We start from the raw sequence: 22,999 nt of genomic DNA, 5'->3' as shown, positions 1-22,999 counted from the left end.
CGGGAGCATTTAAAGAAACGCGTCTCGGTATTAAGATCTCGCTCCGCCCCAGTGCCAAGCAACACCGGCGCCAAATAAGTCCCGCGGGCCGGCTCCGCAGAACAGGAGCTCGCGGCCCGCGGCGCGGCGGCGGGTGGGGCGGGGCTCCATCGTGGGGCGGGGCCAGGGGGCGGGGCCGGCGGGGCGAGGGAGGCCCGGGAGGGAGGGGCGTGACCTGCCGGGCGCGAGCCGAGCCCCCGCCCCGCCCCCTCCTCGCGCGCTCGCTCGCTCGCTCGCTCGCGCAGAGGAAAACGTTGCGCAGGTTCAAAAATGGAACGTCGGCGGCGTGAGGGAGCGCGAGGGGGTGTGCGCGCGTGCGCGTGCGCGTGCGCGCCCGGGCGAGGGTGACGGGGTCCCCGCCGGCCCGAGCATCGCGCGCCTCAGCCGCGGCCCCGCAGCTCCGCCCCCGGCCCGGCCCGGCCCGGCCCCGGGCCCGCTCGCCCGCCGCCCCGCATGGAGCTGTCAGCCATCGGCGAGCAGGTGTTCGCGGTGGAGAGCATCCGGAAGAAGCGCGTGCGGAAGGTGAGGCTGCCTGGGGGCGGCTCCCAGGACCCCTGTGGGGTCCCCTGTTGTCCCCAGCACCGTCCCCTCCACGCTGGCGGCGAGGGGGAAAAGTGGGGCGGGGGGCCCAGGCAGCTCCGCGCTGCTGGGCTCGTCCCCCCAGTCCGTGCCTCAGTTTCCCCCGCCGCCTTGTAGGACGGAGTAGAATAAAAGTTGTCGCCCCAGCATCCTGGGGGCAGCTGAGCCCGCCAGAGCTGGAGAGTAGGATCAGACTGTAGGGATCCTGAACGCCATCCTTCCTCAACCTCCCCTCATTCTAAATAAGGGGAGATCGAGGCCCAAGTTGAGGAAAAGGCTTGCCTGGTGTGTTAGCGTCGGAGCTGGGTCTCGAACTCAAGATTCTCGATTCGGTACCGAGACCTTTGAAGTTGGAGGCGGAGCTTCAGCCTCCCGCCTCCGAAGACTAACTCTGGACTTCGACCTTTTCGGATCCCTTCTACCCCCACCTCGGTCTTTTTCCCGGTCTTCCAGCGCACACCTCTCTGTCTTCCCCACCCCAACTCTCAGCCCCGCCCGGCCAGGCTCAGTGAAGCCGCCTACGGCGCCGGGGCATCCTCTAAGCTCCTCCCCCTTCCCTTCGCCTCGCAAACAGACGCCCTGCAATTTAAGGAGGCATCTATTCCACTGGGTTCGGGTACCCGCGCCTCAGGGCTTGGCTTTGGCGGTCCGTACGTCCTGTGCACCTGTCTGCAGAGTGGTCGCCTCGCGCTGGAGGTTGGGGATGGAAGCCCTTGGGGAAAGTTCATCCTCTGGCAGTCACCACCATCCTGTCCCCACGTCTCCTCTCTGCAGCCCCTTGGGAGGCTTCAGTGGCAGGGCTGGGAGGGGTCTTAGAGATCGCCTTCTCCCTCCCGTTTGACAGAGGCAGAGACTCAGACCCAGGCGGAGGAAATGACCTGGTCAAGGTCACACAGCAAGCTAGAGATGGGGGGTAGAGCGGGAGCTCCAGTTGGCTCATTGCTAGCTCATCTTCCTTGGAGAGAGAAAACTCAGTCCCCGCATCTTGGGCCAAGGGTGAAGTTTGAGGTGGGGATTTCCTTTCCCCCAGCTCTGATGGGGTTGAACTCTTGGGGCTGCCCTTCCGCCTCCTTCTCCCTTCTTCCAAGGTTTCCTCGATTTTAATTTATTCCACAAAGCCCAGTGTTTTCCATGCACTGCAGCCTAAACAGATACAGCGGTTACCCTCCTTCTTCGTGGAGGGTGAGGAACATCGTTCCTTCAGCCTTCATTCAAAACATATTTTTTGAGGGCCTGTTAGGTACCAGGCAGCATTCTCAGCCCCAGGGAAGACTGCATCCCTTCCTTCATGGAGCTGGTATTCTGGCAGAGGAGACACATAACGAACGAGGAAATACATGCAGATGTCCTCAAGTGGGGGCCCTGTGCTATGCAGAAAGAGAGGTGGAAGGTGGGAGAGATGGCCTTAGCAAGGTCGGTCAGGGCAGGCCTCTTTGAGGAGGTGACACGTCTTGGTCTTAACGTTTCGGTGTGGATGGGTTTGGACTGGAAAGCCAGGCCCGGTCAGTGAGGAAGGGAGGGGTCAGGCTCTATTTTGTAACTACTAGAGATGTGACCACCACTTCTGAAGGTGGAGACTTTGTTAGTCTTCTCTGGGGTCCCACCAGGGTCTTTTGAGTTGAGAGTCCTAAAGTCTCTGGGGGTCACCTCTGGGCCGGAGGCATCCTCTCCCAGAGAGGGGGCTGGCTGGTGGGGCCAGCACCACGGGAAACACACCAGTGAGGAATTTTTCTAGGACCTGGAGCGTCTTCTGTTCTAAGAAGTTAAGACTTACGGTCTTAGCACTGGGACTCTGGACACTGGATCTTTGGCGACACCTGCCCCATTTGGTCTTAGTTTCCCCATGTGTGACACGAGCTCTGAGCTTCTGCCGCAGGAGCCCCAGAAATGTTTGGGGCCAGATGTGCGCCTGTGCTTTCGCAGGAAGGACAGTCCAGGGGTGATCATGCAGCAGCCAAAGTTTGGGTGTCTCTGGGTTGGTGGGGGATCTTGTGGGAGGGGGCGTATCCCTGGGCTGTGTATGTGTTGGGGGAACATCAGTGCACAGTAGGCGTTGGGCCTTACTGTCCCGGGAGTGGTTTTGGGGGCAGCCGTGTGTCTCACTGTTTCTGCTCTTCTTTCTTCCCAGGGTAAAGTCGAATATCTGGTGAAATGGAAAGGATGGCCTCCAAAGTAAGGCTCCTGTGTGTGTGTGTGTGTGTGTGTCTGTGTGTCTGCCTACCTGTTCACCCTTCTCTATGCCTCTTGCCTCTCTCCTGCCTAGCTTTTAGCTAGCTGCTTTAGTAATTGGCCATTGGACCTTGGTTAAATCATCTTCTTCTCTGGGTCTCAGTGTCCCCTCTGCCAGCTGAGGGGCTAGAAGGACATGAGGGCCAAGGTGGGCCCCAGCTCCTCTTCTCTCCTGCTCTTCTCTGGGTTGAGCTTCATCTACTGATTGCAGCCTCCCCTCCCCTCCTTCTGGCCTTTCCTGGCACCTGGGAGGTGAAGGCCCAGCGTCTTGGCTTCAGAGATGGCTGCTCGCCAGGTGGAGGCAGAACAAATACAGGCCGAGTGCGGGTTTGTGGGGCTGGATTAGGCACGTCTAGCCAGTGCAGCATGAGTCCTCAGTGCCATAGAGCTAGGGGCAGAGCCTGAGCCCCCTATGCCTTTGGACAGCATTCTCCAGTCTACCAAGCAGGTTTCCATACAGCCTTGTGAAGCAGGTATGGTGGTGATCTCTAAAGATGAGAAAGCTTGCTCAGAGAAGGTAAGCGCCTTGCCTTAGGTCCCACAGCAAGTGGAGGCAGAGGTGGGACTTGAACTGGGCCTCCCTGCTTGCGGATGTCTCCTCTGTGCCTCTTCCATCTTGGAGTTGGGGGACAGGGTGCTGGATCCAGGACTTCTCTCAGTGGCTCCACCTCTCCTGCTAAGGTCCAATCAGGAACCTTCCTAGTAGCCAATCACCTCCCAACAGGGCGGTGGGAGTGGGAGGGACTGAGCAAGTCGTGGGGCCTCTTCATTGGTCTGTGGGTGCCCTGCCTCCTTGCCCTCCTGGAAACCCCCTTGGCCCAGAGCCTCTGCTCTCTGTGCAGGGGGCTTTCTGCTGTGTTTATGTTGAGGGCTGAGCTGGTATTGGATTCTAGGAGCATCATGGGAGCCTGATGGGGAAACAGAGCAGAGGGGAACACAGCCTATGTCACCTGAGCTTCCCTTTCTACAAAACAGGCTCATTCGGCCAGGCCCTGCTCCCCTCTCCCAGGCTCCTTCACCTTGCCGGTGAAAGTCTGGGCCCGTGTGTTCGGGGCACCCTGCAGGCGCCCTGAGGATTGGGGTCGGTGGCTGGCCCAGCAGATAATGCGCTGGTTGGCTCCCGCTGCCCCTGCTGCCCCCTCCCCAACACCCCAGAACTGGAGGGGGATCCCCTGCTCCTCACGGCAGATGAGAGGTGGACTCATCGGGGTGAAGAAGCAGTTACGAGTTGAGGGGGAGCTAGGAAAGAAAGATTACTAGGGTCGGCCGCAGGAGCGCTGACTCCCTGGGTGCACGCTCCCCACTCAGCTTGTGCGCCAGAAGGCACTGCACTGGGGCGTGGTCACCAGCCTGTTGGCCTTCACAGCACCATTGGCTATTTTTCCTCCTCTGTAGACTCCCATCTTTTGAAAGATTTCCTTCTCTAAACAGAGGTACCTCTCAATGAAAAGTTCCTTCTTCCACTTTTTTATTTTATTTTATTTTATTTTATTTTATTTTATTTTATTTTATTTTATTTTATTTTATTTTATTTTATTTTATTTTATTTTATTTTATTATTATTATTATTTTTCCTTCTTCCACTTTTTAAATCCCAAACGGGTATGTCTGCCTACCAGAGCTTCAGCCAGGAGAGAAGGGCCTGGCACTCCAAAGGCAGTCCCTCGTGCTTCTCCTGGCCTGAGCCCCTCACCCTGACGCCACTTGTTTCTTAACAGGCCGAGACCACCAGGGGGGCCCTAATGCCTGCCTTTGGTGACTCCCCAAAGGTTCTGGGAGTCCTGTTTGACCAGGTGACCTGGGGCACCCCTGACTCTCCTGCACATTGGTCCTGGGTTCCTGGCCTGGTTCACAGCCGTCCAGGTCCCCAACACGGTGGGGCCTGTGGTCCCTCATCTCCAGGTTGGAATAATGAGGCCCGTGTCACAGCATTGTTGTGAGGATTAGATGATGGAGATAAAGTACTGGTGCTTTCTCAGGTGACCAGGCACTTAGGAAATGTTTGTCGTTAACACAAAGTCAGACAGCTCAGCTTCTAGGTTTCCCTGCAGCCCGGAAAGGGATCTGGGAAATCCCATTCGCCACAAAAACTCAACATAGCCTTAGAAATGATTTGGGTCAGTCCTCAGATGGGGAAACTGAGGCCCAAAGGGGGGGATCATTACAAGAGTATAACTTCCAACCCCGTGCCACCTGCTGTATCACCCCACTTGACTTGGGGGAAGACAGGTTCAGTCAGGGGGAGGGCAGGAGAACCCAGGCCCTTTTATAATCCACTGGGGCTTAGTCTCCTCAGGGGGCCTTGCTTGGAGAAGAGGCTGAGAAAGAGGCTGGGGAGTGGGTAGTTGGGCGGGCCTGGGAGCCTCGGCTGGGGGGAGAGTCTGATTCTCCTGCTCAGCAGCACCTTCCTCGCCGTGGCCAAGGAGGCTTAAGTTAACAGAAACCATGATTTAAACAAACACTCTGTGCCAGGCCCCTTTTAGGCCATTACATGCTTTGCCCATTTTCTCTCCCCAACTGCAGACAAATGACTGCCCTTCATCCCCAGCAGATGGGGCAGAGGAGCTATCTTGTTTGTTCTGGAAGGTACTGCAAATTGCCCAGGGAGGGGCCAGGGGAACAGGGTGATGGATGTTAAGTCACCAGGTACAGGCTCTCTGCCCCACAGAGACTGTCAGGTACCCCACTTATTTCAGCCTGCCCAGGACTGCTGTTCCCCTTCTGGGAATGCATTCCTCCCTTCTTCTTTCTTTTACCACTTGTGAATACTACCCCATCTTTTAGGGAGGACTGCCTCCATGGAGCTTTGGTAATGATATTGTCAGTGGGAACAGCAATAATCAGGCTGCTGGTCAGTAAGCACCTTGTCTGAGTCAGGTATTGGCCCATTTTTAATTGCCTCATGGCAACCTATTTTACAGATGGGGAAACAAATCCACAGCAGAGGAGGCCATGCCCAGGGTCATCTACAGCTGGGATCATTTGAACTATGGTTTGCCTGACCCCAGAATTTGGGGACCTAGCCCCCTGTGATACACAGTCAGCTCTGCCAAAGGTGACTGAGGATCTTTTGTCCTTTGGTCTTTTGACTATTCAGTAAGAAGTGCCTAGACTTTGGAGTGCCTAGGCAGACCAGGCTGCCTTTGAACCCTCGTTCTGTAGATTTACAAGCTGTGTGACCCAGGGCAAAGCCCTCAACCTCTGCACCTCCATTTCTCCACCTGTAAAATGGAGCCCTAGCCTCACAGGACCCTGGCAAGGCTGCCTGAGACCAGAAAAGTTTCACAGCAATGCCAGGGGCAGAGGAAGGGCGTCATCTCCTTCCAGCGCAGGGTTTGGGCAGCAGCGGCAGAGTCCAGGATTGGGGCCTGGGAGGTTTTTGCACTTGCTTGGAACTGATTTCTTAACGAGTATTTGCTTTTATTATGGGTCACGCTGAACTAAGTGCTTCACGTGGGTTCGCACAACTAATTCTCACATTAGTCCCACTTCACGGATGAGTAACTGGAGGCCCCAGCGGCGGACTTACTGGCGCACCCGAGTCCGCCTCGCTGCTTCGTATTTTGGAGGGCTTTAAATGGGAGGGTGGGGGTACTAGGGCGGGCCTGGCTCTGGGGGGCCCCGCCCCCTGCACGGCGGGAGCCTGCGCAGCGGAGCCCAGGCGGGGCTGCCGCGAGCCTGTTTACCCGGACTCGGGGGGGAGCGGGGGGGGGGGGCGGGGGGAGGGGGCGGGGCGGTCGGTCACGTGGCCGTGTTTACCTCGGAGCCGGCGCGCGCCGTCCCCGCCCCCGCCCCTCATTGGCTGGCCTGGTAATCCGGGGCGCGCCCCTCGTGCGTGCGCGTTCACGGCGGCCCCGCTGCAGGGGGCGGGGCGGAGCCAAGTGGGGCTCTCCGCCCCGCCCCTCGGAGCGCTACGTTCCCGCCCAGCCCGCGCCCGCCCCCCTGCACGCCCCGCCCCATCCCGCCCTGCGACCCGTAGACTCAGCTCCGTGGTATCTAGGCTGTGGGCCCCGCCGGCTGGGTGTTCATCTGCCCGCGCCCAGTTCTTCGCAAAGCGGGTTTGCCCTCGACGTGGTCTCTCTCTCCACATTGCGGAGCGGGGCTAATGGCCTCCACTTCATGGGACAGGGATGTCGGGGGAAGTGAGACGTAGCGCAGTCCCCCTCCTTTTTCTCTCGCGCAGCACGGAGCAGGACCTGGCCTGCTGCCTGGTCTGACCCTCTCCCATTGTTTCAGACCCCCAGCAGCCCCAGCCCAGTAACAATGTCCCCTGAATCCACTGACCCTTTCTGTGCACGTACTGTGTACGAGGCCCCCGTCAGACACAGGGCATGGTCAGTCGGGCACTGCCCCTCTCCCGAAGACATTACGGTCCGGCGGGGAGCCAGCTGCAGTGACGTGTGAGAGACCCAAAGGTAGAGAGGGTGGCCAAGATTCAACAGTTCCAACCTCAGACTGGTCACGTGCTGTCTCAGTGACCTTGGCAAGATGCTTACCCTCTGTGCCTCCGTTTCCTCGTCTTTAAGTGGGGTAACCTACCTCATAGGGGTTTTGTGAGGAATTGAGGAGTCCCTGGCACTCGTGCTGCTACCATGATGGTGGTGATTCTTAAGATGAGGAAACTGAGGTCCAGAGGAGGTTGGGGACTTGCCAGGAACCACACAGCACCTCCATCAACAAAGAAATGGGCAGGGCAGTGGAGAAGTGGGCAGGACAGAGAGGACTAGAACACTGTAGGGAGATTTTAACAGAGCAGAGAGGGCGAGGCAGAGGACAGAGGACACAGGAGGAACACAAAACTCCTCTTTTCTTGTTTCTAGTTACAGTTGGGGAAAGTCAACCTTTGTTTTGGGAGAGGAAGGTTTGGAGTCTTTGCCAGTCTCTGGTTGCTTACACTTTGGGCATTACTCCAACTACTAAAAAAAAAAAAAAAAAAAAAAAAAAAAAAAGTTTCACTTTTAGCATTTCTTCAGGGTGAGCAAAACTCTGCAGTGGTTTCTGTCACCTTTCCCAGAGCACCGAGGGACTGGGGCTGGGCTGGGCACCCTGGGGAGGGCTTACAGCCTGCCAACCAAGATACCAGCTGGGTTCATCAATAAATTTGGAAGTACCAAGTGCCCAGGCTGTGGCGAGCAGCAGGGAGGAGGCTGGGAGTGGGGCAGCTTGGAGAGGATGTCAGGGGAAGCTACAAGGGCCTGGCTCCTAAAGGATGAGGAGGTGGTCACCGAGGGACTGGCCGTCAGGAGGAGAGCACAGCACGTACAAGGAAGGTGTCATTGTGCCCGATCAGGCTGGGCCTGTGGCACTTGGGTAAGGGCTATAAGGTCCTCAGGGCACAGACCTTTGTCGCTGAGTCCGCAGAGCCTGACACGGGGCCCAACGCACAGTAGGTGCGCAGAGGCGTCCGTGGAAGGAAGGAGGAAAGGATTCTGTCCTTGGGTAGCTTGTTGTTCGAACCCGGATTGGACTGCTGGTGGGTATCAGTGTCCCAGGACAGTTGAAGGTGAAGGTTTTAGCTCGGCTGATTAGGAGGCAGCCCGAGGAGGGGCTGCCCCCAGCCTCTTTCTGCCTCCTAACACCTCCATGACACTTCTCACCTCCCTTCTTACCCAGCGCAGCTGGGGGCCACCTGGGTCAGAATCCTAGTCCGCGGCTCTGGTGTTGTTTGTATGCATACGTGCGCACACATGAACACACATCCGTATTTGTATGTTTGTATGTGTATTGTATGTTTGAGTATGTGTATGCATACATTTAGATTTGTGTTTTAAAACTTTTAGTTTTTTATGCACTGGCATCTGTTTATGGTGAACTATACTAGTTTTTCCATTCATGAAGTGATATAAAGTTGGTTTTTTTTTAATCTATGTTTTTAAGTAATCTCTACACCCAACATGGGACCCAAACTCATGACCCCGAGACCAAGAGTCGCATGTTCCTCTGACCGAGCCAGCCAGGCACCCCTAAAGTTTGATTTTAAAGTAAAATTATTAAACTAAAAAAAATGATCTGCTTTAGGGCCACCTGGGCGGCTCAGTCAGTTAATCGTCCGACTCTTGATTTCGGCTCAGGTCATGATCTCGTGGTTCGTGAGTTCGAGCCCCGCTTGGGGCTCTGAGCTGACAGCGCAGAGCTTGCTTGGGATTCTTTTTCCTCCTCTCTTTCTCTGCTCCTCCCCGTCTCACACTCTGTCTCAAAAAGAATAAATAAATACACTTGAAAAAAAAGTGATCTATTTGAAAGGCAGATATTAAGTAAATGATAGTGCATGTGGAACAAAGGTGGCTTGAGCTATGGAACTGCTGAGCTCTGACTTCCAGATCTGTCCCAACAGAGGATGGTCTCTGGTGTGGGGGTGGTGGAAATACCAAGGGGCCTGCCGTGGCATCTCTGTGCCAGTCACTAGACATCTACCAAATTCCTGCTGCGTGCCGGGCCCGACAAGGGAACTTCAGACCTGGCCGTGAAGGTGCAGATGTGTACCGAGGAGGGAGGGAGTAGCTCTGCCCAGGCAGAGAGGGCCATGCTGGGGCCAGGGCTTGAGGACGGCTAGGGACAGCAAAAGGAATAGGCACGGAGCCCTTAGGTGAATGCATTAAGCAGCACGGGAGTTCTTTATGGTTGGGGAAATGGAGGCACAGAAATGTTGAGGAAATCCTTCAAGGTTGTGTGGCGAGCAAGGGCAGGGCTGGGATTTGAACCCGGCTGGTCTGGCTCTAGAGCCTCCGCTCTTGACCACATGCTCATGCCTCTCATCGGAAGGGAATCCTGGGAGAAGGACCCTGTGCTTCTGAGGTGAACACGAGGTCTAACTGGGAGTTAGACACACTTGTTTAGAGGCTGATGTGATCGGTGCTCAGAATGAGGGCAGTCCTAGTGTCGTGGGAGCCTCCTGACCCAGCCTGGGCAGCCAGGAACAGCTCTCGGGAGTTGGTGACAATTATGCTGGACCTGGGAAGGGGCAAAAGCCTGCCCCGCCCCTGCCCCCAGTGGGCCCAGGTGGAACTGCCGTAGCTCCTGTGAATGCCAGTGGGGAGCAGGGCCGCGTCTGACCTCTCATCTCTCTCCCCAGGTACAGCACATGGGAGCCAGAAGAGCACATCCTGGACCCCCGCCTGGTCATGGCCTATGAGGAGAAGTAAGGGGGCCTCAGCCTGCCGCTGGCTTGGCTCCGGATGAGGGTCATGGGCATGGGGGTCGGGGACTTGGTGGGGACAGCCTGGTCTAGTCTGCAGCTGGGGGTCCTGGGTCCCATTCCTGTCGCTGAGTGACGCTGGCCACTTCTCTAACCTCCCCAGGCCTCGGTCTCTCTGCTGTAAAATGGGCCGTCTGTAATAACACCGGCCCCGGTTTCCCTAAAGTTGGGGTTTCAGTCGCCGCGAAGAGTGTAAAAGTGCTTTTCACAGATGCCCTGTGTGAGGGGCACAGTATCAGTAATGCCCAGTCATGGCCTTGGGGACGGATCAGAGAGAGATTCTCCCACCAAGCGAAGGGAGGTCCGGTGAAGCTGGAGAAGGGCCAGGGACCATGGCTTTGGAGCAAGGACATCTGAGTTCTGGTCCATCCCACTTGGCCGCCTCCCAGCTCAGTGGCCCCGGGCAAAGCTCCCTTACCTCAGTCTCCCTTACCTGCCAGTGCTCTGCTCCGATTCCGAAGGTTGGTTAGCGATCGGCAGCTCCACCGGTGGGCAGTGAGGGCGCATCTCAGCGGGGAGCCTTTGACAAAATGTTGTTTCTCCTGGTGTGGGAGCCTTTTGAGTCTCACCATCCCCGTCTGCTGCATGAGCTCCAGCTTGACCAACCTCCCAGCCAGCAGGCAGCCCAAACCCTCCTGCCTCTTCCCTGGAGACCCTGCAGGGCGGGATCTTTTCATAAAATTGTTTCCATTTGGCCCTTCGCGGTAGCCTCCTGAGACAGGGATGAGGGTCTCATTGGATGGATGAGGAAACTGAGGCTCTGAGGCGCTGAGGAGCTTGTCCGGGTGTCTCGCAGCTGGGAAGCAGCCCGCCTAGGACTTAACCCAGGGCTTCTGGCTCCAAGTCAGATGCCCTTCCTCTGGCCCTCCTTGCCCTCTTCCCATGGCTTCTCCCCCAGGAACTTTCCTCTTGCCGATTCCAAGGAAAACCTTCCATGGTTCTTTCCTTTAAAAATCAGGGTGTGCCTGTCCCTCAGCTGCTTTCTTGCCCCTGGGTGCTTGGGAAAATCCTGTGGGATGTCCCGGACTGTAGCGAGGAGAGCGCCGGGCAGGTGCCCAAGTCCTGGGTTAGCATCCGAGCTCTGCTACTCGCCAGCTGTGTGGCGGTGGGCAAGGCCTTTTCCTCTTGGAGCCTCATCTTCCCCATCTGTGAAGTGGGGATAAGAGTGCTGATCTCATGGGGCTCTCATGGGGACCAAGGTTTCTGAAAGCACTTTGTAGGCCAGTAAGTGTGGGCACACGTGTGTGAATTATCTTCCCGATGGTAACTAAGGGTCGTTCGTTCATTTGTGCAACAGGTATTGAGGTTCCGCTGTGTGCTAGATACTGTTCCAGGTGTCTGGGGACACAGCAAGGAACGAAACCAACAGACAACCCCATTTTCATGGGGCTCCAGTGCAGAGACCGGCAATAAAAAACCATCAAAAAAAAAAAAAAACCCGTATACAGTATCAGATGGTCATAACTGCTGCAAAGACAGGGTTGGGGGCAGAGAGAGGGGGTAGGTAGGGGTGCAGGGGTCAGTGGGTGGTTAGGTGGGGGGTGTGACCAGAGACCCGGATTAAGCGAGGGATTGAGCCCAATGAGCATTTTAGAGGACATCCCAGGTAAAGAGAACAACCAGTACAAAGACCCCGGGGTGAGAGCCGGTGTTTAAGGAACAGCACGGAGGCCAGCGTGGCCGTGAGTGTGGCTGGCTGGGGTGATGTGAGCCGGATAAGGTGTGGGAGATGAGGCAGGAATGGGGCAGCTGAGGGAATGGGGGGCGCAGCTCAGGGAGGGCCGTGTAGGTCCTGGTGCAAGATCCGGATGTTATTTTGAGTGAGTCAGGAAAGTCAATAGTTAAGGAACAAACGAAGAGCTTATACAGATCCACCGTGTGACTTTCAGCCGACTTCTCTCTCAGTCTTGGTGAAAAGGAGGCGAAAGAGGGATGATGTCCATTGAACACCTGCTCTGCAGGGTTTTAAAGAGACTCAGAGGGAGTCTGGCCAGGGGGCTCTTTTGGGGAGTCCCGCCCACAGGGAGAGGCCGAGAGGGTACGAGTCCTAAGTCGCCACAGCCCTACAGCACTGGCCATTGATGGGTAGGAGCCAAGGCTGGCAGAAACCAGGCCCTGGGTGGTAAGGACTGGATAGAATGGACCTCTCCCCCTTCACACATGCACGTGCACACACTCACACACACGCACGCATGCACGCTGCAGATTGGAAACCCGGATCATGTGGCCTGGGCTCCAGGCCTGCCCTGGGGGCCCTGATTGGACCCTGGGCCTGACCCTCACTCGGCCTGGAGCCCGGAGCTCAGCGGCAGAAGTTGTCAGAATTTTGGCACGGGGCAAGTCATTTAGCGTCTTTGTGCCTCAGTTTCCACAACTATAAAATGAGGATAGTAATAGTGGCTCCCTCACAGGGGGGCCTTAGGTAGAGCAGTGCCTTGTGCAGAGCGTCCGGTACGTGATGATCATACGCCACACTTACCTAACGTCACAAACACGCTCCCATCATTATTCTTTTCCCCTAAGGCCCTTCCCTTTCCCCCTGTCTACTCCCTCCTCCTCTTCCTCTCTTCTTTTTTTCCCTTCCTCCTCCACCTCACTTTATCATTTTAGCTTTTTCTCTCCCCTATTTCGATAAATCCCAGGGACCCCTCTTGCTTCTCCCAGGAGCCCCAGTGGCCGGCTGAGAAGCGACCGCTCGCTCCAGACGAGGACACTGAGGTCCAGAGGGGAAGCGACCGGCCAGGGTCTCCCGTGGATCAGGGGAGAGCTGGGCCTGGAACAGGGTGTCCTGGTGCCCAGCACCAGCTTCCGAGAGAAGATTCTCACCCTTAAAGGCTGGCAGGTCCCTCCTGGCGGCCGAGCGGCTGCTATCACAGCGCCTTGGCTGCTGCTTTCAGACGCCGGCTCCGGGGCCCCGGGGCAGACCTGCTGCGGCCAAGCGCACAGGCAGGGAGGGAGGGCCCCACGCGAGGTGCGTCTCCCCAGCACCCCTGGAGACGGCAGACAGCTGCCGCCCCGAGGAGGGCTGGCGGTGGGACAGCTGCCTGGGACTCGCCGGTTTTGCTGAGCTCAGATGGAGAGACCGCCCCGGGTCACACAGCCCGCAGCGGGAAGGGGGCACGCTCCCGGCCCCCGCATTCTCTCTCCTGCCCACATGGCCTCTGCAGTGGGGGCTAGCTATAGAAAGTGGGATGGAATGAAATGAAAAGGTGGGATGAAAATGGCTTTGAAGCTGTTGCTGGAGTCTCTGTTGCGATGTCTCGCATGTGTCCCGTGTGACTTTGTACACATCCTTGGGTTGTGTGTGTGTTTGTGCAGGTGGGTTGTGGGGAGGGCACCCAGCAGAGAACCTGGCATCCACCAGGGACTCCGAACAGGCGAGCTTTCCTCCCTTTGCCCAACCAGATGATACAGTGAGGGCCTGTCCTCTCCACCAGGTTCATGCAGATCCCAAATGGGGGGACATCTGGGCAGGGCTTCGCTTACAGAAGGACCGTGCCCGTGCTCATCAGCCCCCCTGGGACGTCTGAGGCAAATTTGACTGGCAGGTTTCTATACAACTCTCCTGAGGGTGGAAACTGTTTTGTTTTGGAGGGTGTTCCCAGTGGCGTGCAGAGCGGGGCTCTGGCGTGACCTTGGAGCCCGGTAAAGACACGCCTGCTTTTGGAGATGTCGCCTGCGTCCCTCCTCAGCATTAGGACCGGTGGCTGTGCCCTCCCCTTTTGTCAGAGGGGAAGACCGAGGCCCTGGGATACGAACATGGGACCCCACTGTTACGGTCTAATGAGGGCAATGGGGAGGAGTCCCTACTCCGGGGTCGGGGGGTGGCCTGTGGTGGGTGCCCCCTTTCCCCGTAGACAGCGGAGGGCTGGGCGGAGCGGATGCTTTCCTTTCCCTTAAATGTCACCAGTGTTTGCTTTTCTTCTGCCATCTGCTTTGCACCCCAGGGAGGAGAGAGACCGAGCGTCGGGGTATAGGAAGAGAGGTCCGAAACCCAAGCGGCTTCTGCTGCAGGTAACGCCACCAGCCTTGGTGCCCACCCACAGGCCCCCCCTTGCTCTTCCTGCCAGCCTCCCCCACCCCATGCATTTGCACCAGCCAGTGGAGCCGAACCACTTAACCTCTTTGCTCTGCCCAGGGCACGGGGGGGTGGGGACTTAGTGGGTCCGTCTCCACGGGGGGAGGTGAGGAAGGAAAACAGCCTGGGCGGGAGGTGCTGTGGGTACGGGGGAAGATGGGTCTATGGCTGGTGGGAGCCTAGACTTTTGAAAGCTTAGAATCTTGTAAATTAGCCTTCGTCACGCTCAAAGTCACCAGAACACAAGATGGTAACATTGGAGAACCTCAGACACACACACGTTAGAACTGAGGAAACGTGGGAGCCTGGGATTTTAGAATCCAAGAAAAGGACACTCAGAATTCTGAGACTGTAGTCTTGAAATGCCCTAGAAATGTGTCGTTTTTGAGTGAGAAGAAACCTGTGGGGCCCCCTTTTCCAATCCTCTGCCACAGGCAGGGGGGGTGTGTCTAGACTCTGGGACACCCCAAGTTACCCAGGTCTTGGGGCCACTTTGCTGACATCACTGGTCTGCTTGGAACGCGGGTGAAGTTTGAAGTGATGTGGCTGTGGGATTTGAGGCAGGTCTCTCTGCCTCTCTGAGCTCGAGCGTTCTCTGTAAAATTGGGGTGATCGGCGTACCTGCTCTCCTTAAGTGAATAAGGTTCACCCGGGTATTTGAAGCCAAAAATAAGGCTTCTTGGTCCCCATGCAGGGTGAGGAGACATGTCCAGTCTCCTGCCCACCCTTGATTAGAGATCACCTGGGGCTTTTGCCAGATAAGGTGGGATTCCCTTCATGCGATGGGTATTTTCACAGGGTTTGGTGTGAATTGGGTCCCAGGAAGGAAAGTAGCAAACTAGCCCCGAACTTAGCAACTTAGAGCAATAGACACTTAGTACCTCACCCAGTCCCGGTGGGTCAGGAAGTCAGGGGTCCTGTGGCTGGTTCCTTAGTGATTTCTAGTTCAGGTTACGGTCACGATGTCAGCCAGGGCGCACTCATCTGGAGGTTTGACCGGGGCTGGACCGTCGGCCGGCTGCTCGCGTGCCAGCAGGTCAGCACGGGATGTTGACAAGAGGCCTGGTACTTTCCAAGGGCTCCCGGGTGGCCTTGCAGTGTGGCCACTAGCTTCCCCCCAGAGTGGATGATGTGAGAGAGAGAGAGCACGAGGAAGGTGGGAGCACAGGGTCTTTACTGACTTAGCCTCGGAGGTCCCAACCCACAGTGCCCAGGGTTCCAGGGGACTGCCCATGGCTGTGAATTCCCCGAGGCGGGCATCGTTGGGGCGGTCTCAGAGGCTGGCCACTCTTTTCTTCGTCGTCTCACTGACGAAGAAACCGAGGCTCAGGGAGGCCGGTAGTTTACCCAGAGCTGGATTCAAACCCAGGTCTGGCCCTGGGTGCTCCTGGACGGCTGTGGGCAGGTTCTCGCTCTGTGGGCAGCAGGAGGGAGGAGCTTACTGGGCTCGTGACGGTCTGTGAGCCGGGCCGAAGGAGCAGGTTTTGGTAAAGCTGCCATCGGATAAGCCCTCCCGGCATGGCAGTGTTGTCCCGATCTCCGCCTGGTCGGCCCTCCTCCTGTCCCATAACCACCCATGCCCCATGCCGTGTGACGGGCATTAGTGGGCAGCACTGGCGAATGGAGCCTGCGCATGTGGGCTTTGCTCCCAACTGGGAGATGTTTGACCGGCAGGCCCCATCTGAGGGCCTCGCTCTCCGTGGAGACTCTTGGCCCCTGGTGACAGGTGGCAGCAGAAGGTACCGTCCCAGCGTGATCCACGCCTTCCCGACGCCTTAGCACCAGGGATCTCTCGTGGATTTGTCTAAATTTCTGCCAAAGTCAATTAGTCAAATCCCCGGAGTACAAAAATCCAGCCCTTGCGTGGCGGGAGAACGTGCCCTCCGGCCCCATTTTCACGAGAGTGAGACGGGGCATCGGCAGGGGGCTGGGCCCGCGCCGCTCAGGGGGAGGAGCACCTGGAGCGCCTGTAGGCTGCTGGCAGAGCACTGTCCCTGTGGCCGCGTGACCGTGCGCCCAGTGCCGCGTGCGCCCCTGGTTACTTGCCCCGGGAGCCTTATGGCCTGCATCTCACACCATCTCCTCGGCGGCCTGGCTGTTTCGGCTTTGGGGGTCCTTTAGTAAGCAGAAGTGCCTTTCCTGTGATGAAGAAGAACTCCTTCGTTTGTCTGCTTCACGAACCGAGATTTGGTTTTTCTTGGTCGATGTTCAGTCTGTACCTCTTGTACGCTCCTCTGCTGTGCACCAGAGTAATCTTCCCTGCAGCCCCCATCCCGGTGCCACCTACAACCCCCTGGGGAGATGAGGCTGCCCCGTGGGGCCAGGATGAGTGGCTGTACCCGGCCAGGGCTGGGGCTGGGCTGCTCGGGGCTGGCTTTCTGGGCCGGGGTGGGGGTCGGGGTGATGGCCGGCTCCGGGCCACGGAACGCAGGGAAGGGCAGTCCAGGCGGGGGGGGGAACGGCATGAGCAAAGGCGCGGCAGTGGCGGGGAGGGCAGGGCTGACCCGCCGTGCCCTGGCTTGCCCCCGCAGCGGCTGTACAGCATGGACCTGCGGAGCTCCCACAAGGCCAAGGGCAAGGAGAAGCTGTGCTTCTCCCTGACGCGCCCACTCGGCAGCGGGAGCCCTGAGGGGGTGGTCAAGGCAGGGGCGCCCGAGCTGGTGGACAAGGGCCCCTTGGTGCCCACCCTGCCCTTCCCGCTCCGCAAGCCGCGCAAGGCCCACAAGTACCTGCGGCTCTCACGCAAGAAGTTCCCGCCCCGCGGGCCCGACCTGGAGAGTCACAGCCATCCACGGGAGCTCTTCCTGCAGGAGCCAGCAGCCCCGGACGTCCTGCAGGCGGCCAGCGAGTGGGAGCCTGCTGAGCAGCCCCCCGAGGAGGAGGGTAAGGTGGCCAGGCCCCGAGGCCCAGTCCCAGAGCCCCTCAGAGCTGGAAAGTCCCCGCGAGTCATCAGGTTCAGCTGCCGTAAGGCCCCGAGAGGGCCCGGCTCAGCCTGGTCCCCCTCCTCCCGTGGTCCCACTGTGGGTGAACTGGTCCAGGCAGGGAAGATAAATGTAGTGGCGTCCTCTCGTGTGTCCAGCCTTGAGCTAGGCCCCGACCTGGCCGCGGACGTGGAGGGGGACCCGGTGCTGGGCTGACGGGGGTCTGCATGCCGCCTCCCACTCCCACCTTTCCTACGCTGTCGTCAACGCTGTCCCCCATCTCTCTGCCTTTCTCTCCCATGGCTGCCGCAGATGCAGACCTGGCCGAGGGGCCCCCTCCTTGGACTCCCGTGCTCCCCCCGAGCGAAGTGACAGTGACCGATATCACCGCCAATTCCGTCACCGTCACCTTCCGCGAGGCCCAGGCGGCTGAAGGTTTCTTCCGGGACCGCGGCGGGAAGTTCTGAGTCACCGTTTTTACTCTTCGTAAACTGTTTGCTTTTGGGCTTGGGGTGGGGACTTCCAGAGATGGGGAGGGGTTGGGGGCGGGGTAATTATTTTATTTAAAAATATATGGAACAGGAGAAGGGGGGGAAGATCCTGACACTTTCCCGCCACCTCGCCCCTTTCTCTGCGTGTGATGTTTACAGAAAGGCTCGGTGGTCTGTCTGGGGGGCTGGGGAGGCCCGGCATGGCTCTGTCGGTCAGGGTGCCGTCTCTGGGCCCCCCACCCCCGGATGCCTCCACCACCAGTGTTCTCTAGAGACGCAGCAGCTGGTCCCAGGAACCAAAGGAGAACGGGAAGGCCCAAACCCTCTCCCTTGAGCCACCCCCTCCCGCCTTTTTGGTTGGTTTCCCTTTTCCGTTTTGGGGGCGGCGGGTGGGGGTGGGTCGCTGTGTGTCACTTTCCACCCCAGCTTTGTGGTGGGATACGGAGGCTGGCTTTGGCCAAAAAGGACTGGGTCAAAATGAGGGGGCAGGAGGAAGGCTTTGAGGTTGCTGGGGTGCGTTCCAGACCCTTCAGAGAGGTCTTCCCCTGGGGGTGGCTGCCCGCCGAGCCCCTTCTCCGGGGAGCTCCCCCACCCGCATCGCCTGACCCGTGAGGTGGGCGCACCCGGCCCCGTGCCCTCGCGACCACGCGCGCTGCCTGCAGGCGTGGGCCGTGGGCCTTGCAAATCTCCTGTTCAGAAACGCTGACCTGGGGAATGCGGGGCGATTCGCAGCACCTGAGAACTTGTCGGGGGCACCCCACCCTTAACCACCCTTGTACAGCACATCGTGTGACGGGCTCTGTCCCAACTCCGTTTGCTCACAGCTGTCAGCAGAGGGCAGGATGGCCCCCGATGCTCCCGGCATGCGGTGGGGTTTTGTGGCTTCACCTGGCCGGCCACAGGTGTGCGCGTGTCTGTGCAGGTGCGCCGTGGGTCAGCACTGGCTCTGAGGCACTTGGGCCCTGTCCTTCTTCCCCGAGGGGCTCTTGTTTTCTCTGACTCAGGTGACTTTTCAACCCTACCCACTCCTCTCTTTTTCTGCCCTCCCAGAGAGGGAGGGAGCGTCCCGTCACCTTCTCAGGGCAGCCTTCAACCCCCGAAACTCTCCCTCCTCCCATTCCGTGTCCCCTTCCCATTCGTCCGAAATGCCACAGCCGGGAGCGACCTAGTTTTCCTTTTGGGGGGACCTCTGCTGTGCCTCTCTGCCGTCTGGCTGCGGTGGACGGTGGGTCAGGCTGTGTGTAAGCCCCGGGCCCACCCGGCAAGGGGCTGTGGCTGCCAGGAGGAGGGGCCCTCGGTTCCTGGTTTGCGCAAATGTGCCCCGAGGGCAAGTGGCTTCCCAGGCGATGAGGAGCGTCCTCTCCCCCTCTCCCCTGCCCCAGCCCTGTAAGGGAGAAAAAGCCAGATGGCAGGGGCGGGGGGGGGGGGGGCGCCGGGGGAGCAAAAGTAAAAGGCTGGCTCCCTCTCCCTTTCCCCCATCATCAGAGTGGGGGCGCTTGGGGGGGGGGCCTTCCCGCCCTCTCCCAGGGCTCTCTCCCCACTCTGCTTTGTCCTGAGGAAGTCAGCAGAACCCTGCTGAGGCAAGAATAGGGCGGTTCTTCCCCCAGACCCCTTCTCCCCAAGTTCCCAAACCAAAGACAGCCTGTACCCCATTTTTGTTTGGGGTGCCCTGCTGGCAAGATTCCTAAATCCCTGAGTCTCTCTCTCCCCTCCCTCCTTAATCCTTCGTTGTCCAGGGTCAATTCAGTGCTTCCATTGGGGGGTGGTCCCCTCTGGTGGTTCCTCCCAGCCTGGGAAGTTGACTCTAGAGGAGTATGTGGGGGTGGACCAGGGAAGGAGGGGCAGCTGGACACCACCCTGCCCAGCTGGGAGACCCTGGGTCGGGGCAGGGCAGTTTGGAATGGGGGGGGTGTCTCCCAGGACAGGGGCTCCCCACAGATGTGAGGGTGGTGGGGAGGGTGGCCGGGGGTGGGGGTCTGTCTGATTGAATGCCGTCGCCCGTGGCTTTGGGACCCGGCTGGCGGCTTGCAATAGAAGGAACCCCCCCCTCCCCCAGGGGACATGGGACCTCTTCCTGCCTCATGGGCACTTTGAAAGAGCTGTTTGTGCAATTAGCAGGCCTGGAGATTTGGGGGGCTCTTTGTGGACGGCTGATGTTCTGTCTGCTGCAGCAAAATGCTTCTTGCCCCTTCCTCAGCATCCCGCGTCTCAGAGAGGGCAGAACCCTGGGAGCCGGGGCTCCCCGCGGCTCCGTGGGATGGAGACCTCTATGAGGGGCTGGGTGCGGCCTGGCAGGCTTCTTCCCAGCCCTGAGCGTCCCAGTGGGGCCTGGGACACTGAGCTCCCACCCCACCCCTCCCCAGAAGGCCAGTACTTGCAGGGGTGGGGGTTCTTAGAAAGAGATGGGCCCCCTGTCTTCCCCCCCTCCAGCCCCCACCCATTTTGAATGTAGAGAGCCCGGTCGGTACTTTCCTCTTGCTGTGGGATGGGGCGAGGAGAGGATTCCTCCACCCCCCCCCCCACACGGCCACTTGTGATGCCCAGCCGAGCCCTGTCATCCCTCCGGGGTGATGATCCCCTTGCTGACTCCCCTCCTGCGGGGGCCGCTATGCCCGTGTAAGGTGGCTTAGCTTTGCTTTGTAAGTGGCCAGCCCGGCCTCCACGTCTCAGCACAGGAACGCTGCCTTTGCGCGGAATGAGCGTCGAGCTTTGTTCAGACAACGTGAATGTATTTGGGAGGGTTGGGGGTGTGAGTTGATTCCAAGCACATGCCTTTTCCGAGTGAGTGTGTGCTGGGAGGGCTAGAGCGGACGCAGAGCGCGGTTTATTTTTGTACTGATATTGGTAAGAGACTGTATAGCATCTATTTATTTAGATGATTTATCTGGTAAATGAGGCAAAAAAAATTATTAAAAATACATTAAAGATGATTTTGAAAAAAAAAAAAAAAGCTCTTGCATTTGAGCCTTCGTCTTCGGCGGAGTCACAGCTGGGCAGAGGAAGGAGCTCCAGCCCCCAGGGATTTAGGTCCCAGGTCTGCCATTTTGCTGACCGTGATCTTGGACATTTTCTGAGCCCTCCAGATGCACAGCAGGATTACTTTGGGTGGGGGTGGGAAAGTGGTTGGGGACTGGAGGCTGGAGCATAGATGGGCAGGCGCCCACCATTAGGGTCCCTCCAGGGTGTCCTCAGAGGCCGGGATCCCTTCACCTTTTCTCTGCTTCCTGCCAAGAGTGTTCTTTTCTAGAACCCAGGGGTGGTCCATATCCCGAGTCTCTGCAGTTGCAGGTTCTGGAACCCTGGACTCTCATGGGCTGATGCTCACCTACCGTTGAGCTGAGCTCGGCACACCTGTCTGGGCCCAGAAACTGGCGGTCAGAGCAAACATGAGTGGGGGCTGGGAGGGTCTGCTACCCTCCTCTGCATTTAGGCTCATGCTGGGCTCAGGGTAGAGACCGAACAGGAGCGTGCAGGACTGGTAATAGAGAACAGGTAAGAGTCAACTTGTGTCCCCACCCTCCCAGTGGCCGCCCAGGTGGGGAGTGGTGGTGCCCACAGCCACGGATGTGTCAGGGAAAGAGGGAGAACGGATCGGCTGGCGATAGACTTAGGTGGTAGAATTACCAAGACTTGGGAAACGATTTGGCGTGAGGGCGAGGGAGGCGTCACGATGATGCCCCGGTTTCCGGTTTGGACAACTGGGTAGATGGTGGTTCTTCGTGTGGGTGGAGGCTAGAGGAGGAGAAGCAGGTTTGGAGGTGCCTTGGTCACCACCAGAAGCAGAGCCCAAGACAGGGGTTTTATTTGGGAAGTGATCCAAGGAGTAGGGGTGAGGGGGGTAGAGTGGGTCAGGGAAGGAGGAGAAGCCTCAATGAGGTGGGCTGTTGAGGTCGCCATTATGGCTACTACTGTGTCATTCCACCTGAGGTCACCCCAGAAGGACACACGTGTTGCCCAGAGTCGCCCATTCCCGAAGGATGAGGGCCGGGAGCATTATTCCCTGAGCGCTGGTCAAGGGTTGCCCCAGGGTTCGCGAACCCAGCCCCCAACTTCCAAGATTTGCACATGTCAGCGGCCACCATCCATTACCCCATCTGTCTTATTGGAAGAGCCTGGGGTAGAAAGTGGAGACACGCTGCCAGTCTAATTGCACACGGAACCGTCCCCTTCCACAGCTGACCCAGAGCCGAGGCCAAGTGTGCCCGGGGGGCCACTAAAGGCGTCTGACACGGCCCACGCCTCACACCGCTCCTCTGTGTGTTCGCCACACAAATTCACTCTCGTGGAGTCTTCCAGGCGGTGGCCAGTTACGCTCTCTAAACAAAGACTTAGCAGCGAGAGTCCTTGGTGCCATAGCCAACCCCAAGCCTGTGTCTGACCCTCACCATCTCCCTCACTCAGCCCGAGTTCCCATTGGTCCAGGCTGTCTGCCTGGTGGGGTGACCCAGCCTCTTGTCCACGAAGAGTCTGAGTCCTTGTCGACTCGTCTTTGTCAGATCAGCTGAGTTTGCCGTGAGTGCCCGTTTAAAGTCGCCACCGGGCACCGAGAGATGCCTCAGTGACCTCTCTACCCGCAGCATGTGGCGGTGGCCCTGGCATCTCGGGTAAGCAAGGTCAGTTCGCCACATCAGTTAAGTAACCACGCTTTTCGCCAAAGTGACCGGTTGGTACTTGTAGCTTCCGAGGAATTCCTTACCCTGTGCCGGAAACCAGGTCGACCTCTGATTGACCAGGGTCTACACTGTCGCGGTGGGGAGGACCAGTGTAGCGTCTGCCCCTCGGCTCTCCCTGGACACAGCACTGTTGGTGTCCACACTAGGTCCTGGCGGGCAATGGCCCAGCTCTGCAGGGCGATGGTGGCGGTGATGGGATGGATGGGTGGTGTGGGCAGAGAAGGCAAACCCTCATCGCGCGTTGGTGTCCGATCTGCTAAGCGCGAACCGCCGACTTCTCCAGCAGGGAAGGAAGCCAGTGTAATCGAAGGGTCATCGACCCTTGCCACGAAGGGTCCGGCCGATCTCCTTGAAGGATGATGCCATATCGAGGGTGAACCCTCGGCACCTGCCTCTGACAGGTTGGCCATTCATCAGCGATGGGAACTAGCCTCGGGACAACTTTGTGAAAGGAAGCCCGGGCGGCCAGGCCACGCACACCCTCCGTGTCACACCCACTATGGTCATTCCACTGGCGGGCTTACTGTGCAGGCACCGGCTGTCAAGGGCAGAGGCTGGCTGTCGTCCCCTGTCAGATGGATAGATGGCTCACCCTGTCCTCCTTGTGAGATCTTCTCTGCGGCGAGTGCTCTCCAATGGGCACAAATCCAGCGGCGCACGAGAGAAGAACGAGGCACGAACAAGTCAGGGGCAAGAGAAAGGGAGCAGGGGTCGACAGTTGGAAGGACAGTCGCCCCGCACGGCTCCTCATTCCCATATTTATCGGGAAAGTGCGAACCATCAACAAAAAGACT

General features: G+C 58.4%; 1 protein-coding gene across 2 annotated transcripts; it reads left to right on the top strand.

Annotated features, from left to right (window-relative positions):
* The first annotated feature begins 265 nt into the window (after positions 1-265).
* CBX7 (chromobox 7) lies at positions 266-20,482 on the top strand. 2 transcript variants are annotated; one of them, XM_003989269.5, is made up of 6 exons: positions 266-561; positions 2,747-2,790; positions 9,920-9,985; positions 13,990-14,056; positions 16,652-17,003; positions 17,354-20,482. In XM_003989269.5, exons 1-6 carry the CDS (start codon positions 493-495, stop codon positions 17,506-17,508), a joined length of 753 nt encoding a protein of 250 aa, XP_003989318.1. In that variant the 5' UTR covers positions 266-492; the 3' UTR covers positions 17,509-20,482. The 2 variants fall into 2 exon arrangements, with proteins under 2 accessions (XP_003989318.1, XP_019691153.1); XM_019835594.3 differs by having other exon boundaries at positions 267-561; positions 16,931-17,003.
* Positions 20,483-22,999: the final 2,517 nt, after the last annotated feature.

The sequence above is a fragment of the Felis catus genome, chromosome B4, assembly GCF_018350175.1.
Source record: "Felis catus isolate Fca126 chromosome B4, F.catus_Fca126_mat1.0, whole genome shotgun sequence".
Taxonomy (NCBI): Eukaryota; Metazoa; Chordata; class Mammalia; order Carnivora; family Felidae; genus Felis; species Felis catus.
The sequence above is the reverse complement of the archived record's forward strand: the minus strand, read 5'-3'. Positions and strand labels throughout refer to the sequence as shown.

Bases quoted from the DNA above. Each gene is read 5' to 3' on its own strand.
- CBX7 (XM_003989269.5), top strand. From the start codon at position 493: ATGGAGCTGTCAGCCATCGGCGAGCAGGTGTTCGCGGTGGAGAGCATC. The intron at 562-2,746 runs GTGAGGCTGCCT...CTTTCTTCCCAG, and splicing joins GGAAGAAGCGCGTGCGGAAG to GGTAAAGTCGAATATCTGGT. The intron at 9,986-13,989 runs GTAAGGGGGCCT...TTTGCACCCCAG, and splicing joins GTCATGGCCTATGAGGAGAA to GGAGGAGAGAGACCGAGCGT.